Source organism: Sander vitreus, chromosome 14, assembly GCF_031162955.1.
Source record: "Sander vitreus isolate 19-12246 chromosome 14, sanVit1, whole genome shotgun sequence".
In the NCBI taxonomy this organism is placed as follows: Eukaryota; Metazoa; Chordata; class Actinopteri; order Perciformes; family Percidae; genus Sander; species Sander vitreus.
Genome location: NC_135868.1, coordinates 18,021,509 through 18,041,806, shown reverse-complemented (window position 1 = coordinate 18,041,806; position 20,298 = coordinate 18,021,509). Strand labels below are relative to the sequence as shown.

The 20,298-nt window shown below is 38.1% G+C and overlaps 1 protein-coding gene across 1 annotated transcript in view; it reads left to right on the top strand.

Annotated features, from left to right (window-relative positions):
* Positions 1–6,266: 6,266 nt before the first annotated feature.
* Positions 6,267–20,298, top strand: part of calcr (calcitonin receptor) — a 30,225-nt gene continuing 16,193 nt past the window's right edge. The window contains exons 1-7 of the mRNA XM_078267701.1: positions 6,267–6,311; positions 12,172–12,319; positions 12,578–12,685; positions 18,546–18,634; positions 18,733–18,892; positions 19,024–19,134; positions 19,259–19,371. Of these exons, the coding sequence (XP_078123827.1) occupies positions 6,267–6,311; positions 12,172–12,319; positions 12,578–12,685; positions 18,546–18,634; positions 18,733–18,892; positions 19,024–19,134; positions 19,259–19,371 (774 nt within the window). The remainder of the gene's footprint in view (positions 6,312–12,171; positions 12,320–12,577; positions 12,686–18,545; positions 18,635–18,732; positions 18,893–19,023; positions 19,135–19,258; positions 19,372–20,298) is intronic.

Sequence of the window (20,298 nt, the reverse complement as noted above, 5' to 3'; positions counted from 1 at the left end):
ATCTCTTACTTTGTATAGTAAAACTGGTCAAACTTTAAATCAAAACTTTTCACTGCGAACAGCCTCTTTACATCCCAAAACTGGAGTCCTATTACTGTTAGCCTCCAGATGTGAGGTTAATGTATTTCACAGTAAGTCTTCCATCCACTGACCATCCCAAAGACCATCCCCATTTACTGTAATCCTTTGATTTATGCTGTTTTTCTTTACAGTAAATCTTTTAAACATTTTAGTAGTTCTGTGTCTTGTCTGATTGCGTGCAGTAGAACAAGGAATAGGATTAGGACTGTGGAACACGGACAGATTAGTTGAAAATATGACGTGTCACCATAACGGGAACTTTGTTAATGTTTAAAGGATGTGCTAGCTGATGAATCTGTTGGATCTGCAGAGAGTCAGAGAGAAAGCCTTGAAAATGTAGCTGGAAAGGGGGAGAAATCTGTGACTGGAGAGAAAATAGGGCAGAGCTTTTTTGAAGGGGTAGATGGTAGAACAACGGAGGGAAAGAATGGAGAGGGGGATTGGGAGAAAGACAAGAAGGGAGGGTTGATGAGCGAGAGTGATGGAGAAACGAGGTGAGAGGGGGAATAGATTAAAGGAACACAAGATATATGGAAGTGGAAAGCAAAAAGAGGCCAGAGAGGAAATGAGAATGCAGAGGAAAGTGGGATTTGGATGAGGAAACGATGCAAGCTTGTTCTTTTTACCTTAATTGGAGAGACTGGCATTCGGTATATTTTTAGATGGATGATAAAGCCAAACACACAAAAAAGTCAAGCTGCAGAGCTTTCTGTGATTGCACCGTTTACCTGCTTCACCACGAGTTTGACTCAAACACAGAAATATGTTCAGTTCCAGACCTATTGACAAGAGAGTCAGAGACCAGTGTTAAAACTGACTGTCCACATCAGCCTGGCATCGAAGGTTCTACAGAATCTCACTTCTTCGAATGGTACTTCATCATTATGAGCCTTTTTAAAAAACCTAAACATGTTGGTCTCATTTTTACACAGTTAAATGTTTTAGCACAGTATCTCCAATAGTGTAGTATAGTTCTACTCTACGTACATTTTGAGATTTATAACTCCAGGCTGCCATGTTTGCATTTATTTCTGTATTGTTTGAATTCGTGGAGACTAGACTGTGGAAACAATTTTGTGATATAGACTAGGCCTACACTATGTGATTATCCATCACAGGGAAAATGTGTTTGTTTTCAAAGTTACATTAAAATGCAGTTTTTTGATTAAAAAAAAGTTCGCAAAACTCTCCTCCATCAGGGCTCTCTGACATCCAAGCTTTGAAATCGCCCGGTTAAAAGCCTTAGATTTAATTCAGTGCTTTGACTTATATTCACATGCATTTTAGTCAGAAATTCAAACTTTGGAAAACCCATAATCATTAATGCCATTCAAAGGATGTGCATGAGGCAGAAGTGTGTTTGAATACACCATCAAAAAAGAGTTTTAAAAACAGTTCTTGCTTGCAACTGGGCACTATGATAACGTGACTACTGTCCACACTACTGTCTAGTGAGAAGATAACTATGAGAACATAAATGAAGACGACAAAATGTTTCATGTTTTAAGTCTCTGCGGTAATGTAATATGATGTTATATAACATGAGAGGATATAATGTGTGACTTGTTGCATTGCATCGTTTGCTTTCCTTTTAATGAATCTGGTTGTATTAGTCTATTGTGGGTAATGTTGCCAATTAATAAGCATGGATATATATGGATTTTTACAGGATTTCTCCATCAGTGTGATTAAGTATCTTGATTTGTCTAGTATTAAATTAGCCTAAAAAAGACAATCCTGTCTGTTACCTAATCACAAGTTTGTCCATTGATTCACTATAAAGTGTATATCAGGATAAATATTGATATAGTGATATGAAAGTATATACACAATAGTAGGCTAAAGGATTTTTTTTCATCTCACTACTTTTATACATATGTATTTTATTTTTATATTTTTATATCTAAAAGGTGCAAAAAACACAGTCTTTTAAAGCTGTAGTAGGCACTATATGTTTGGCGTTGTTGGGCAAAAATTCCATAATAATCTTTTAGCATATTGTAATTTAAGTGGTCTGAGAGAAAACTAGACTTCTGCACCTCCTCTTGGCTATGTTTTCAAGTTTTAGATAATCTAGCCTGTGAAAGGAGATTTTGGTCAATCACAGGTCATTCAGAGAGACAGCAGGTTTGCGCATTGCAAGTGCGACAGAGAGGGGAGAGAGAGAAGTCGTTTTGTTGCAGTTTTGATGGATTATATTTTTTTATGCTCAACATTTCAAACATGTTGAACAAAGATGTGCACCATGTATATGGCCTCTGTAATATTTATTGTTTGTATTCCTGGAAGGCCAAAAAAAGGCCACACAGCTCCAGATCCAATGCACTTGATGCTTTCCCTGATGTCTTTGACAGCAGTCAGGAGGCCATGATATGTGCATTCAATTACTTAATGGGAAGTGTGATTAGGAATGTGAGCATTAAGAGAGCCCACTCCATCAGTGAAAATATGTTGGTCTCTATAGACAAGATTTATATGAGAGCCTTGTGCATGAGGTCCACAATCTGTCCATTCGTCAAACTAATCCATCTGATCTTACATTGTAATCCAGCTCATTTGTCGTGGCCCGTCAATGGGACGCCATATCACGTCTGTGTGGCTGCTCCCTTCAGACTGAGTGATGGGCTCCCAAGTGGTGAGATATTGGGGGGGGGGAGATGGGGGGGTGTCGAGCTGCTGCATCCTCAGCACAAATCTGTGTTGCTACCGTGCCTGTAAACGCTCACTGCAAGAGGAAAGAGAAGAGATGGGTGGCTCCGTCTGCTGCTGTCAGAGTGACAAGAGGGCGAAGAAAGGACGAGGGGAAAGCTGAGGAGGAAAGGGATAGAAAAAGAAAGAAAAAGAGGGCAGACAAAGTAATAATACTAAATACTAAATACTAAAAATAATACTAATAAAAATCAGGAGACGTTTATTCATTTTTTTAAAGACATTCTGGTGATAACAAAATAAAGCCCAAGGCAATTTATCTTCCACCAAAAACATATTTCAAACTATTAGTTTTTTGAATGAACAAAAGTGCAAATGTATGTTGTGTCAGACTTTAGTTTTAAAAGGATTGTTAATGGGGTTGACAATCAAACAAAATAGAGATAATGGAGGCAGATGATGGGTGGAATATACAAAGAGATATGTCACACATTCATTGTGTACCTTTGCAAAGAACAGAACTCCTGGAAAAAAGACGCTTTTCAAACTAAAGAAATGTCTGTTCAAGAGCAAAAATTCAATAGTAAAGCCTTCAAGTAAAACAGTTTTTAAACCTTTTTACAGGAAGTGCTTGTTACTTACGCACGCATCAACTTGTCTTCATTTTCAAAGTGGTTTAGAATCTAAGCAGTAATTAATGTTGCAAAAGCAAATTATTTCAAATCCCTATTTTAACTTTGACTTTTCACTGGATCTACAGTAGACTGGAGAGGGTTGAGTGCTTTAGCCTCCATGTATGCACTCATCCTGTTTGAGTGCTTTCCCTTGTCTTCTCTATATGGGGTATTGTCTCTTTATTGAGCTACACATGCTTCATACTTACTGATCATATCACATTGGACCTAATGGCCCGCAAAATGCTCTGGGGAGTATGTTTAGAGATGTATAAAGAACTAGACATAAGACAGAAAGACATAGTTGTAGACAGTCCCACACCTCCCCTCGCTAAAAGTCAAATATAGCTGACAGTTTGACTAAACTGTCACTTGTGCAGGAGCGCTAATGTGAAACTTGGCTGTTGGCAAATATATTATTGATGGACTGAGAGTGTGTTATAATGTTGAAATGTTCCAGAGATTATTGGTGTCTCAAATAATCCCAACTGCTACCCCAATTTAATCACAAAGACAGTTTCCATAGTGTTTATTAAAAAAATACCTGTCCAAATACCTGTATTATATTCATATGAGCATTACTTGTGTTGATATGTGTCATTTTTACTTTTGGACAGAGCCTGAATAGCTGTTTCCACCAGTTTCCAGTCTTAATGCTAAACTAAGCTTAGATAACCATCTGCCGGCTGCTTTAGCTTTATATTTAGTGTACAGACATCAGAGTGGTGTCAATCTTCTCATCTAATGCTCGGCAAGAAAGTGAATAATATGAAATCTCTAAATTGACAGCTGAGGTCAGTTGTGCCGATTGTCCTGATGTGTCTCTAATGTTATTTGACTTGTAGACACACGTCTCTATCAGAGAATATCCTGCTTTTAGACAAATCCATATGCTCATGCACACGCAGAGGTGATTAGCTGATAATTGACTGGTGTGAATTCTCTGCTCTGGTATGATGATAGTTTTTATAGATCTTCCATTCCCCAAGGCCATTTTGGGATCCATTCTTTCCTTCATATTCCTTCTGTTATCCCTTTGTCTTTGACTGGTGTTTTTGTGTGGTTCTTGGTGTTCCTTCCCTACTTCTTTAGAAAGCAGAGATATGGAGCGGTCTGTCGCTGTGTCCTTGACTGAGCTTTCCTGCATGCTGGATCCACATTACATACACTATACTGGATAGTCTCTATTCATACTGGAAACATTTATCAGAGTTAAGGATCAGGCTGAGAATGGCTAGATAGATTCTGGTTCGGACGGTGGGTGAGGTTTACAGTAATAGGCACTAAAATGAAAAAGAAAAACGTGTTGGTTTTCTTTTGATCTGAAACAATTCATTAATCGATGCATCTGTCAACAGGAAATCGGGTCAGATAATTTTAGTCATTTACCAAGCAAAAACCTGTTGAAGCACCATTTAATACTGACAGGAAATACTATAAGTTGTACACCGAGAGTAGTCAAATGAACTGTAACGTCAAACGCTGCCAGCTATTTTTTGTTATCTGAGCTCTTGCTGAAGCCATCACAACATCTTCCACCACTTTCTTACAAATTTCTGTTACCCTTTGTGTTATGGAAAAATAGTGACCGCCACCTGTAAAAACTAAAAGATTTTGTAATTAAGTTTTATATCTTGTTGTGATGCAAATGATTATTTCATTAGTTGGTGCACAACATATTTGAACATAATGATAAATGACAACAACCAAGGTGATTTCTTGAGATTGCTTCTTTTGTCCTACACACAATATATATTATGTTTACTATCACATAATAAAAATAAAAGCAGCAAATCCTTACAACTAAGGAGCTAGAACCAGGTATTGTAGGACATTTTTTCCCCCTGAAAAATTACTTAAACAATTAATACATTTTTATAGTTGCTGATTAATTTCCGGTCAACCGACTAATAGAATAATTGACTAATCCCTTAAATTCTAATTTATTGAAAATGAGAGTTGTATTTGGACCTGGGCCAGAGAATTAGAAGTGGTCTCTTTCTGAGAGTAGACAGGGAACATCTGGGGCTAACAATAATCATCCTCATATCTACTATAATTTATGAATAAGAAATGTAAGGGAAATTGAAGGCATCTCTGGTCAGACACCAGCACTCCAAGCCTTAAGTTCTTGTCAGATGCAGTTCCAGGTTTATTTGTTATCCTGATGCTAAGTAGCCTACCATCACTGTGCAAGTCTGAAAGCCAAAACAACCTTTCACCATGACTTATAGGACTTGCACATGCTATCAGCTAAAAAGCCTGCCCCCTGGGCTGTTGTAGGGTGTGAATAGCAACCAGTAGGTTGTTCCGACTGTTCAAACTCCAGAGTGATGGGCTTCCAACAGGGACTCTATGAGCCAAAGCAAAGAGACCAGACTCAGTTACTAAACTGGCAGTTCTGCTGCCGCCATCCTGCAGAGTGGAGGCTCAGCACAACATGATTAACGACCATCAACTATTTTAGTCTGACTGTGTCTCTGTATTTTTCCTTGCTCACACAATATAATGTTACTCTTTCATGCTGTTGTTTCAAGTATTGACGGGTACACTTTCTCTCTGTCTTTCAGACACAAGCACCCATACACACAGGAGAAAAAGTGTAAAATGCCATAAACTGCAGTTCCTCTGCTGCAGTGTTTTGCATTCTAGATTCATGATTGCTGTTGCTGTTTTCTCCTGAGGCCATAATCCTGATTTGAAACAGCCATCTGTTTGTTCAGTCAGTCACTTTTACGGTACACAACTTGTTTTCTGATAATTGTAACTTGTCCTTCTATTCCCTCTCTCTCTCTCTCTCTCTCTCTCTCTCTCTCTCTCTCTCTCTCTCTCTCTCTAGAGATTCGCCTGCGAGAGGAAGATATGAAGTTAGCGGGCTCCCTTTGGATCCTTTGGTTTCTCCTGGTGGTAAGCTCTCATTTTTTAATTCAAGTCATGCTGTAAGGTGAACTTACCCTTCTCTTTCTGCCCATTATGTTTGCTGCACATGCGTGTTTAAACATAGGATTACATTTTCATAAAATGGACATGTAATATGTTGTGGTCTAGTGGTATTCTTTTCTTAGAAAAAAAAATCTTGTGATTAATTTTCACCATTGATAATTCAGAATTATAGTTTATAGTTAGCTCAGCTTGTTCATTACAAACTTGGATAACCCAAAAGAGAGTATACAGTGGGGAGAACAAGTATTTGATACACTGCCGATTTTGCAGGTTTTCCTACTTACAAAGCATGTAGAGGTCTGTAATTTTTATCATAGGTACATTTCAACTGTGAGAGACGGAATCTAAAACAAAAATAAAAAAAATCACATTGTATGATTTCTAAATAATTAATTTGCATTTTATTGCATGACATAAGTATTTGATCACCTACCAACCAGTAAGAATTCAGGCTCTCACAGGCCTGTTAGTTTTTCTTAAAGAAGCCCTCCTGTTCTCCACTCATTACCTATATTAACTGCACCTGTTTGAACTTGTTACCTGTATAAAAGACACCTGTCCACACAATCAATAAAACAGACTCCAACCTCTCCACAATGGCCAAGACCACTGTTGGCGCAATTACTAGAAAATGGAAGAAGTTCAAGGTGACGGTCAAGCTCCCTCGGTCTGGGGCTCCAAGCAAGATCTCACCTCGTGGGACATCAATGATCATGAGGAAGGTGAGGGATCAGCCCAGAACTACACAGCAGGACCTGGTCAATGACCTGAAGAGAGCTGGGTCCACAGTCTCAAAGAAAACCATTAGTAACACACTATGCCGTCATGGATTAAAATCCTGCAGCGCATGCAAGGTCCCCCTGCTCAAGCCAGCGCATGTCCAGGCCCGTCTGAAGTTTGCCAATGACTATCTGGATGATCCAGAGGAGGAATAGGAGAAGGTCATGTGGTCTGATGAGACAAAAATAGAGCTTTTTGGTCCAAACTCCACTCGCCGTGTTTGGAGGAAGAAGAAGGATGAGTACAACCCCAAGAACACCATCCCAACCGTGAAGCATGGAGGTGGAAACATCATTCTTTGGGAATGCTTTTCTGCAAAGGGGACAGGACGACTGCACCATATTGGGGGGAGGATGGATGGGGCCATGTATCGCGAGATCTTGCCCAACAACCTCCTTCCCTCAGTAAGAGCATTGAAGATGGGTCGTGGCTGGGTCTTCCAGCATGACAATGACCCGAAACACACAGCCAGGGCAACTAAGGAGTGGCTCCATAAGAAGCATCTCAAGGTCCTGGAGTGGCCTAGCCAGTCTCCAGACCTGAACCCAATAGAAAATCTTTGGAGGGAGCTGAAAGTCCGTATTGCCCAGCGACAGCCCCGAAACCTGAAGGATCTGGAGAACGTCTGTATGGAGGAGTGGGCCAAAATTCCTGCTGCAGTGTGTGCAAACCTGGTCAAGAACTACAGGAAACGTATGATCTCTGTAATTGCAAACAAAGGTTTCTGTACCAAATATTAAGTTCTGCTTTTCTGATGTATCAAATACTTATGTCATGCAATAAAATGCAAATTAATTACTTAAAAATCATACAATGTGATTTTCTGGATTTTTGTTTTAGATTCAGTCACTCACAGTTGAAGAGTACCTATGATAAAAATCAGACTTCTACATGCTTTGTAAGTGGGAAAACCTGCAAAATCAGCAGTGTATCAAATATTTGTTCTCCCCACTGTATGTGATCCATGACGGCATGTGTCTGCATGTTATTATCTCTGATTCTTTTACACAGATGACGTACAGTCGACGATGTCTTGAATTTTACCTGTATTTAAACTTGTTTTGGATACAAACACAAAATTAAAATGTAATACCTCACTGTGCATTTGTAGTGGGTCTATAACTCTGCATTGTGTTGTATTGTGGACAACACTTCCTGGGACTGCCTTTCAGCAAATAATTGCAAGGCACCAGACATGGCAACATCATAACCTCTCTGCACCTGTAGAGGAACAATAATTTACAGGCTCTCTCTTCATAAATGCTCTCTGTGCCTGTAAAACTATGAACAGAGTCACCCCACACTAGCCAACATGATCACAACAGTGCACTGAGGCAAGCTACAAGGCAGTCCTGCTACACACATGCCTCAACAAATGTATTCTGACTCACGTAAAAATTTACATTTACTTTAAACTTGTTTAAAGTAACTTAGCGTCCCATATATAGCAAAAATACCAAAAGTAACTTTCCTAGGGAAAAGTCCAGAACAAAAAGAAGTAGAAGCTAGAGGAAGAGCAATTTATACAATTCATTTAAATAAAACAAGAACTAAACTTCCTGTTAAACAATTTCTACATTATAACATATTTATTCCCATAAAAAAACATTCTAAATAATTTAAAGTGGCTACAAGGAACTTTCGGTTTGTGGACGAAAGTGGTAGTGTTTTTTCCACACCTGCTGTCTTAAAGATCTTAAGCATATTATAGAGGTGTATCAACACTCAACTCACTATTCGATACACGATTTGAAGTTCATGATACGATTTTCTCACTATTTTTTTAACAGAATGAAATGACTGAAAAATATTCCTTTATTTATAAACTGTGCAAAACAGCAGATGTGTCCTCTTATCAAAAGTGCAACTGAAATAGTATTTTATCTTAATTATTAATCTTAAAAATTAATATAAAATTAAAGATTAAAAAAAGGCTTGTTTATTGCTAAAGCCATATAGTTAAATTTAAGTGATTTATTTAAAATGTAATAAGTATGCAATAACTTATAACAACAACTTATTTCAGTTTGCTGTTAAACGACAAAAAGAAGAAACACTAGATGGCTAGTCTGTATCCACGACGTATGGATTCATTCACCGGGTGCATGTATTTTCGTCGATGTCCGATTACTTTCGCTTTCTTTGTGTTGGAATTTTAAACTCCGGTCACTTTAAGAGGACTATGGTTAACTGCTCCTCAAATCTCTGCAGGGTAAATTGAGACAGCTTGCTAGACTAGCCTATCTGTCCAATCTAAGTTTTCTCTCGCACAACTAAAACAACTTTTGAATGTACATATATACCAAAACAAGTTCCTTCCCGAGGCTATTTTGCAGCGGCTCCATGTGGAGCTTTGCGCCGCCCATGCCGATTATACGGTGGCCCTGAAGTGCAAATCACAACAGCAAATAGAAAAACGCAACAGCAAATTATAAAACACAACGGCAAATAGGAAAACACGACAGCAAACAGGAAAACACGACAGCAAATATGAAAACACGACAGCAAACATGAAAACACGACAGCAAACATGAAAACACGACAGCAAATATGAAAACACGACAGCAAATATGAAAACACGACAGCAAAAACGAAAACAAAACGGCATTAACTTCTACTGGAAAAGTTAGGGCCTATCTAGCAGAGGACGGAGCCTCCTGAAAGGACAGACGGACTGTCTCTCTGTTAAAAGTAGGCGCTTTTCCATGTTTTTCACCTCTCCTTCCTGTTAAAAGACAGACAGTCCGTCTGTCCAATCAGGAGAGTCCATCCTCTACTAGATAGGCCCTACCTTTTCCGGTAGAAGTTAATGCCGAAGTGTTTTCATATTTGCTGTCGTGTTTTCACGTTTGCTGTCATGTTTTCATATTTGCTGTCGTGTTTTCATATTTGCTGTCGTGTTTTCCTATTTGCTGTCGTGTTTTCATATTTGCTGTCGTGTTTTCCAATTTGCTGTCGTGTTTTCCTATTTGCTGTTGTGTTTTCATATTTGCCATTGTGTTTTATGATTTGTTGAAGTGTTTTCATATTTGCTGTCGTGTTTTCCTATTTGTTGTCATGTTTTCCTATTTGCCGTTGTGTTTTCCTATTTGCCGTTGTGTTTTATGATTTGCTGTTGCGTTTTTCTATTTGCTGTTGTGATTTGCACTTCAGGGCCACCGTACAATTATGATTGGTTTAAAGAAATGCCAATAAACTACAGCACATTTTTCTCCCATCCCAATGCTGTGTGTACTAGCCAGACCCTCCTTTGCAGCGCTGTGGAGACAGGTCTGGCAATGCGAGACTACTAGATGGCTGAAAGGGTATTTTACAACAACAATGAACGCAACACAAGTTTAAGGAGCCGGAACCAAACGCAACACTAAAGTTCCATCATTGTTTATCCACAGCAGCAGTGTCAATGCTGTCTAAAAGTGCTGCTAGTCCCCTCGGTTTCTTTAGCTGCAGGCTGTTGTACGTTTTGGTGTTGGAATCCTTTACAATCCCGTAATTGTATCCATCTGTTTAAAGCATGACCGAAGTTGACTCGGGTTTTCGCCCGTCGTCTGTCACTCTCCATTTTAGTTTTTAGTTCTTTGTTTAATTTTGTTTAATTTTTGATGCAATCATTGGTCAAAGATGTTAACACACGTGATATCTTTAATTTTGGCACTTTGCTCTGTCATTTAAAATATGCTGATTTGCCTAATGAAATGGATTATAGTTAAATAAATCAAACTTTGAAATGTCCTTTTGATGAACTTGCAGCTCTCCTTACAAATTGCAGCACACCAATTGTCTTAAGGAGAGTTGTATAATACTGTACATGATATGTTCAACACCATGGCTCTACATTTTGGAAAGTTCAGAGATGATATTCATCCTGTACCAGACAGGATTAAGCTTTTACTGCAGAAACATAGAGGCCTTCCATTAGTCATTGACCCTTCTTCAGTGTCATTGTGAAATGGACATTTTAATTTCCTTTGCTGTTTCACATCAAACTTGACATTGAGGCCCAGAATAGTATCCCTGCCAAATGTTTTCTGCCTGATGTATCTCTGTTCTGCTTTATGTTTCTGTGCTTTCTTTTTTGAGTAGTCTTGTCATGTTGAATCAAGAAGATGAATGAATTGTAATGAGGAGAGGCCTTGACATCTTTTTTCTCATCTGTTGATATTGGTGGTGGCCTGGTGGTCGTATGTATGACGTCATTTACTTCAATGTTTGGAGTGACATCATATGTACGGCTGCTAAACTGCTACATGGGACATCAGCATTCTCACAAAAGTCACAGTTTTTTGTCAAAGTGTTATCAGACAGGTAAGAATGGTATTTTGGTCTAATGAGAATTCCTTTTGCCTCCACATAGACACAGATGAATGAGGTTTGCATCTCAATTGTGATAAGGCAACAACAATCTCCCAGAGATTACAATTACAATTCCTTAAATAATTTAGAAAACGCAAGTGCATGAGTCTCACACTCTGAGAGGCTTACTTTTCAGCCCAAAAAATGTGCGAGATAAGTCACCCCAAAATGGGTTCTTTATCCTTCAGTGAGCAGCTTTATCAAAATCAGCATTTCACACTCAAGGCTTCTTCATTTCTAATGCCACCTCCAAATACAAACAATAGAGCAGAGATAAGATTCATTTGGAGAAAATCAGCTGCTTAACTTCTTTTGTGAGCTCCCAAACACACTTTAATGAGTTACATGAATAGTGAATAACACAAATTTCAAGCCAGAGGGAAATCCTTATCAGCTCAGCTTTGAAGATGATTTAAAATGTTTGCATGCTTATTCTTCGATTTCATTTTTTATCATATATAAGGATGATAAATCAATGATGAAGTATTACAAATTGTGCTAATATTATCAACCAGGATACTATTTATGCTTCATCTGACAGTCAACGATATGTAGATCAGTGCAGCAAGCACAAAACAAATACATACACACAACCAACTCCATATCAATACTCCACACTGTGTGCTAAGTCAGCATACAATGGGTTTTTATCCCCCTTCCTCTCACCTCTTGTGTCCTTTTGTCTCCACAGCGCAGGGTGGCAGGAGGTGCTGAGTCAATCTCAGATCCATCACTCAGGCCTGGAAATAGCATGACAGATGGACAGAGCCAGGCGGTGAGCCAGGGTCAATATAAATGCCTTGAGCTGTCCAACAAAGACTACCAAGAAAACAGAACCGGTGAGAGGGCCAAATCGTTTTAAGGCTTCTTAAGGCCAAATCGTTTACCTTTGGGAGAGCATCACAGATGTAATGACATTTTAACGTAGTGGATCGGGAGCATTCATTATTCCTGTTCAAGGGATTTTGAAGTGGAAGCTGTAGAGAACTCTGACGTACACTTACACTATATACAAGTGAAGACACAGAAAATGTGTGTTGGTAATAACTCAAAATAGTCATTACAAGGTTTTCTTTTTTTCCCCTTTTCCTTTCGAGGTACGTTCTGCGAACGTATGTGGGATGGCTTTTTGTGCTGGGATGAGACACCGGCTGGAATGTCTGTAACACAGAACTGTCCAGATCACCCTGACCTGGACCCAACTGGTGAGAAAGATGTGCACTTCTCACACCAATATACAAGCAGGCAACACAGAAAACAATCCAATCTTCTGTGTGTGATGGAGGTCAAAGGTCATGGGGCTGATTATATGATATAAAGGTCCACCGGCCAGCATGAGGCTTCAGGAAAGCTTGGAGGATTTTATTTTGTATTTTATGTGTGACAGTCAGAGGAAGGTTGGTTCATTATGAGGCTGCGCTCAGAGTTTTGAGGTTGTATCAACTCATAATGCAAGAACTGCAGGTATTTTTATGGTAAGAGTGCAATAATATCATAATGTTGTTTTTAAAATGTACCTAGAAAATGCATTTCCTGCAGAAAAGCTACAGTAAATTGCTAAAGTTTAACTGGATTGCTGGCATAATTGCGTAAGAAGTAGGTGAAGTAGAGAAAATAGTGGGAAAAGTGGGAATGGTTTTAATTAGTATGAATTTCATTGAAATATTGAATAACACCAATAATGTATCAAACAAAAGTGGAATATTTTAAGGGTTTTTGAAAAACTGTCGCCACACTAAATTGCTGGTTATAATGTGTAAGAAGGTTAAGTTGTAGGAAAATGTGGAAAAGTGGAAATGGTTGTAATTAATAAGAATGTCTTAAAAAAACCGAATAATACCAATATTGTATGCAAGTTGTTTTTAAAGCTGATGCCAAACTAAATTCCCAGCTTTAATTTGGATAAAGAAGTAACTGAAAGAGTAATGAATGAGTTGGTAAAATGGGAAATGGGTGGGTCATATTAGGAAATCTCAATCAGCTGTGTTCAATATTTTCAAAAAGTATAAAAAGAATTTACAAGTTGTATTAAACTCCTAATGAATAAAAGATGTTGAACATTTTAAAGTTTGGATGGGGTATGAATCCGTAAATTTGAGAGGTAGAGGGATTGATTCCTCTGGACTCATGATGACTTTGGAATCATTATTTTTCATGACTTTTTTTGACATACTATAGTATGCTTGCTTAGCATGCGAGAGGTAGCTGAATTGATGCCCACATTCTCATGAGGACTTCGAATCTTTTCGTTCTTATGACTTTTTATGACTTTTTTCGACATACTATACTATGACTTTTTTTTACATACTATACTATGACTTTTTTGCGACATACTATACTATGACTTTTTTTCGACATACTATACTATGAATTTTTCGGCACACAAAACTATGACTTTTTTATCACTTTTTTGACATACTATAGTATAGTATAGTTTCCACTGGACGCGTCCGCACTGCGTTCCATGTAGGGGAGGAGGCATGTAGGGGAGGAGGAAGAGATGTTCTGGACAGAACTACACGGGTCATTTTACCTGGGAATTAGCTCAAATGGTAGAGTGCTTGCATAGCATGCGAGAGGTAGAGGAATTTATTATATATTATTAATATTTTTATTACTCATGAGGACTTCGGAATCTTTTTCGACATACTGTACTATGACTCTTTTCGACGTACATGACTCTTATCGACATACAATACTAAGTCTTTTTTAATCACTTTTTTTCGACATACTATACAATAGTATAGTGCTCAAATGGTAGAGCGCATGCTTAGCATGCGAGAGGTAGAGGGATCGATGAACACATTCTCATGAGGACTTTGGAATCTTTTTGTTCCTGTCGTTTTTTTTATTACTTTTTTCGACATACTATACTATGACTTTTTTCGACATATTATACTATGACTTTTTGGACATACTATACAATGACTTTTTTTTCGACATATTATAATATGAATTTGTGATCACTTTTTTCGAGATACTGTTATATATGACTGTTTTCAACATAAATCCTCTCAGTGGCATATGCGCAGTTGTTAGCACTGCTTGCACCAACAAGCAGTCATTGCAGACTCTAATCCAGGTTCAATTCCCAGTCTGGGCTGGCCCTCTTCCATGACTTTTTTTTTTATATACAATACTATACTATGACTTTTTAACTTTTTTCGACATACAATACTATGACTTTTTCGTACACTCTATACTATGAGGTTTTTATCACTTTTCGACATACTGTACTATGACTTTTGAATCACTTTTTTTGACATACTATACTATGACGTTTTTACCACTTTCGACATACTGAGCTATGACTTTTTCGACATACTATGATTTTATGTACTATACTTTTATGTACTATACTATAATTCTTTTAAATATTTTTTTTAGACATACTATACTATGACTTTTTTGGACATACTATACTATGACTTTTTGACGTTTATCGACATACTGTGCTATGACTTTTGATGACTTTTTTCAACATACTATACCATTATTTTTTTCAACGTACTGTACTATGACTTTTTTGACATACTGTACTAGAATTTTTTTTTGACATGATCGATGAACACATTCTCATAAGGACTTTGGAATCTTCTTTTGTTTCTATCGTTTTTTATGACTTTTTTTGACATACTATACTATGATTTTTTTTCACATTCTATGCTATGACTTTTTTCGACACACTATACTATGACTTTTTTTGACATACTATACAATTACTTTTTTTCGACATACTATACTATGATGATCACTTTTTTTCGAGATATTGTTATATATGACTGTATACTACTACTACTATACTATGTTTGTTTTTTTACGTACTATACCATCATTCTTTTTCGACATACTGTTTTTGATGTTTTTCGACAAATTGCTCTATGCTATGACTTTTTTCGAAATACAATAGTATGACATTTTTTGCTTTTTTCACGTACTATGCTATGACCGTTTTCGACATACTATACTATGACTTGACTTGATTTAGTGCCATCATCAAGTCAAAATTTTAATTTGTCCAATATTTTGGTTCATGACCAAATACCTGCAGAACAACTGACATTCCCCTCAGCTGTACTTTGTGTGCTAACGCTAAACTAAGATTCTGAACATGGTAAACATAACACCTGCAACATCTGTATGTTACCAAGCTAACAGTAGCATTTAACTCAAAGCACTGCTGTGACTATAAGCATAGCCTTGCATAGCTGCTAGCATGGCTTTGGACTCTTAGTCTTCTTAAATAAATCACTGTTGCATCTGTGTGCTACAATGGATAAAGACTTACACAACAGTAAGTGCAGAGGACAGCTAGTATAAGTGACTCATAAACTGGATACGATATTTATTATTAGCCTATAACATATTGTTGTTCATCAATCAGACGTAATAAATGAAAACAGATATTTATTTATAATGAAATTGACTGTGGAAAGTGATTATGTAAGCACACTTAATGTTCAGATTGTGATATACTACAGTATGAGCAGTTTTTACATTGTGAGGAATGCATGGCTCAATAATATCTAGTTGAAGAAATCCAGAGTCGAGTCATGAGTCGAGTCATGTCTGATTTAGGAGATACAATATGATTGAGAGAGGGGGGGAGGGAATGGGGTGAGGAAAAGGACAGAGAGAGGGCTAAAGGGTATTGAGAGAAAACAAGAAGATCCCAAATGAGGGATTACAAAAACTGACAGAGTTTGGGAGATTAATAGGGAGAGAGAATATGAATGAGAAGAGAGAGAAGGTGTTTTTGTAAGAGGAGGCTCATAAAGTTCCAAAATACCTGTGACATTAAGAGTCCCCTTACGGCTACTTGTTTGAAAGCTGATGCTGTTCATGTAGGCTTCGGGGGGAGACGTACAGTTGGAAGTGAAGTTGAACAGTTGATGAGCTGTCGAAGAAGACTAGGCAGTCGGGCTTCGGTTGTTGTTGTTGTTGTTGTCAAGACCAATGTCCTGTTACAAAAAAGTATCAGAATAAGAATAAAAAACAGAAATGACAGTAAGAAATATAAAAAAAATACTGTTAAGTATATGCTATAACACTGGACTAGAATTTACAAATTTACAAAAAATATACAGTAGCAATTGAAGAGAGGGAAGGAATGCTGCAATATCAGTATAGTCCGAGATTTAAGATTTAAGTATAAATATAGTGCAAGGCAGTTCGGTGCAATGGTCATAACAATATTGTAATTGTAAGATTGAAATATACATGAGGTAGATGAGCAGAACAGTGTTTATTGACTTTGTTCAGTGTAAGGGTGGGTGCTATTTCTGAGTGTTCAACAGAGTGACTGCTTGGGGAAAGAAACTGTCTTTGTATCTGCTGGTTTTGGCGAACACTGTCCTGTATCACCTACCAGACGGAAGGAGGTTGAACAGTTTGTGACCAGGATGTGGGGGGTCTGCAGAGATTTTTATATATGTGGTTTTAAGCCTGACATCTTAGAATCTTGCAGAAAATTACTCTAAAGAGGGGATTTTCTATTTGACATAACGTTTGATGATGGGTGCCGACTTAAAGGGATATTTCACCGCTGGAAAGCTGAATATATCTTTAAAATTGGTCACTTATGTAGTATAAATGTAAAAAAAAATTGGTTCCTTCTAGGCCGAGAAAAGCCAGGAAATGTGTTTTTGGCTCATGTGGATGAAAGACACCAAATCCCAGAATGCATTTGCTTCTCTGCTCTGAGTCCACTCCTAAGCCACGCCTACCATTTACAGACAGACAGTGAGACGGTCAACTCAATTCAGCTGTGTTTTATTGTCATTTCAACCATATACACGAAAAACGTTTCACCGTGGCTCAAGTGGTTACACAATTCAAATATATAAAAACGACATTATATAAAAACGACATACGAAACACATTATATGCTATATAATAATAATAATAATATATATACTAGCATTAGCGCTTGGTTGGCTGTAAACAGAGTATAAACACAGCCGTAAATTTGCGTGGAATGTAGAATGGTCTCATCTAACAGTCACAAACTCCACCAGCGGTTAGCAGTTAGTTGGATACAAGCACCCCATTTCTGCAACAGTCCGTGTTAAAAAAGCCCACCTCCACTAGCTACTAGTCTTACCCGGTGACAGAGCAGCACTGTTGTTCAGCCATGTTTCCACAACAACAAAAACTAGCTCATACTTGAGCTAGGGACATCCTCCACGTTTCACCACTGAGGATACCCCCTTACCGGTTAGTGGCATCGAGCAACACCGCAGGCTGATGTGCTGGTCTTCGTAGCAGGCGAAGACTGTCAAGTATTCCGGCAAGCGGCACCACAGGCTGAGGTGCTGGTCTCCATAGCAGGCGAAGCCTGGCACAGGTGGCCGGCTAGCGTTAGCTTTCCACCTAGCTCCAACTCCTACCCTCATCCCGCTTTCCGCACACCACTGAGGATGTCCCCTTACCGGCTAGCAATGTATCCCGGTGGTACATGTGTGCGGTAGTTTGAATGCACATAATTGTTGTTCTAAAATTTCCTTCAGGATGAATAAATCTGTTTCTGCTGAGAAGCTAAGCGATGATTCAAGATGGCTGACACTCGTTTTTACCTCGGCAATCAAGCCAACAGTCCAACCCCCTATGGGCTATGCGGAAGTACTGGCTGTAGTCCATTGCCTCTGGAAAAATGTATACCGATGACGTAAAATGACGATTTTTGCGTCATCGGTATAAATCTTTCCAGACCCACAATATAGAGATCTCTCCTCTCAGGGGGACATGAGGGAGGGAAGCACGGTCATTCAAAAATACTACTGTGTTTCTGCTGATACAAAGCTTAATGCTAAATCGGTGATCTATCCCTTTAAATTAATCACAGTTGCTCTGTAATGCCGAGATTGAGGGTCTAATTTATGTGTTTGGATGATGCTGAAAAACAAAGACAGAGCAAAGAACACATATATTCTCTACTTGAACCTCAAACAAAAGCAATAATGTGCCTACAAGTAATTTGATATATGGAGCTTTCAGGATAATTATTGATGAATTATTCTGTTGTCAAGCTGCTGTAAAGTAATTACATGTTTTTTTTCTTTACAGAAAAAGTGACCAAATACTGTGCTGAATTGGGTAACTGGGAACAGACAGGGCCAACCACTTGTCAACCAGCTTCAAAGAACAAGTTAGAGGTATTTGGTTACTGGCTTTTTATCCTGTAAGTAATGGAAGAACGAGGCCTCAGCTGCTCTGTACTCATTTTCACGGTGAACTCTCTTTTTTTTCTCAGAAGGAAGTTCCCCATTTTTTAAGGGATGCTGCTGGAGAGCCAACCACAGAGGCCACAGAGGTTAACACAGAAAAAGGCAGCATTGTGGAAAAAATGATCCTCAAGAATGAAAGGAAATGCTCAGAGAAAATGAAGCAAGATCCACCTTATAACAAATCAGGTAGCAGTCTTGTGTAACTGGTCTTCAGACAAATAATTTTATTATGTATCAACCTGATTTATGATATTTCACGTTGGACAAACTTATGAACAAGGATCCTGTAACATTTCTCTGTTTGTTGACTGTTTCAGGGCTGCACTGCAGTCGTAACTGGGATGGCTGGCTGTGCTGGGACGACGCTCCAGCAGGAACCTACGCCTCCAAAAACTGCCCCAATTATTTTGTCGACTTTGACCCCACAGGTGAGCAGAGAGACTTAGGGAGTTGCTGTTAACCTCACATGGTGAATTCACTTTTAATCTGGCTCTGTTGACTGTATTTTAGGAAATTGGAATTAATCACATACTTTTTCTTTTTTTTTCCCAGAAAAGGTAACTAAGTACTGTGGAGAGGATGGTCAGTGGTTTCACCATCCAGAGTCCAATAGGATTTGGACCAACTATACACTCTGCGCAACCACCCATGAGAAGAGACTGAGGGTAAAGTATTGTTGATTAAATAAACTATCCCTTGTGTATTTATTGTACAGGTTATGCATACAGATTCAATACTACTGGGTCTTCCTGCACGTTTAAGATGTTCATGTGGCCCCCTCTGCAATTATAGCGTAATAGGTATATAGTTTCCAAGACTCAGAACATGTACAGGATAATAAATAGCATGTGGATCTCAGGGGGGTCGGCCATACAGACAGCAGTGGTATAGCAGTATAGAGGTCATTTAAAGGTTTGTACTCAAATGTACATTTTACACCGCTATATTATAATAAGCACATAATGACAGTACCTTTTGATCCATTTTAACATTACAAAGCAGTTTTAGTATACAAAAGTGCATCCATTTAGTCTGAACCAAAGTTGCAGTTACTTAAGTGAGTTATATAAGGTAGCACACTAATTTCAAAATAAATAAAATAAAAACAAACATTTATCTGCTGCAGAGACTAGTAGTGCTCCCAGCATGGGTTCGGAAACTTGTCCATGCGATCAGTCCTCCAACCTAAACAACAAGATTGTTTATCACTTATCACTTACATGAATGTTTTCTGATTTGGCACAACTATCTTCAGTAAGACCCTGACTGTGAGTGCCTTCCATACATACATAATGCTACTGCCTTTGCTTGTCAAAAAAATTAAGGTTGGACTGCACTATTTTTTCAATAGCTATTGCCTAATAATTAAACCATTGTCTGACATCACTCCTCCCTACTGAGATTTTATTAAATTACATTAAGACTGCAGCCCTCATCTATACAATTATTGTAATTATAATATAATAATAATAGTTTAATTTCCCCAAACTGTTTGATCCACAGCTCTGGCTATAATAGATTATTGTTGATCCAGAATTGAGTTTTGACTAATTCTCAATTTGTCTATACAATATTATGTAATGTCAAAACAT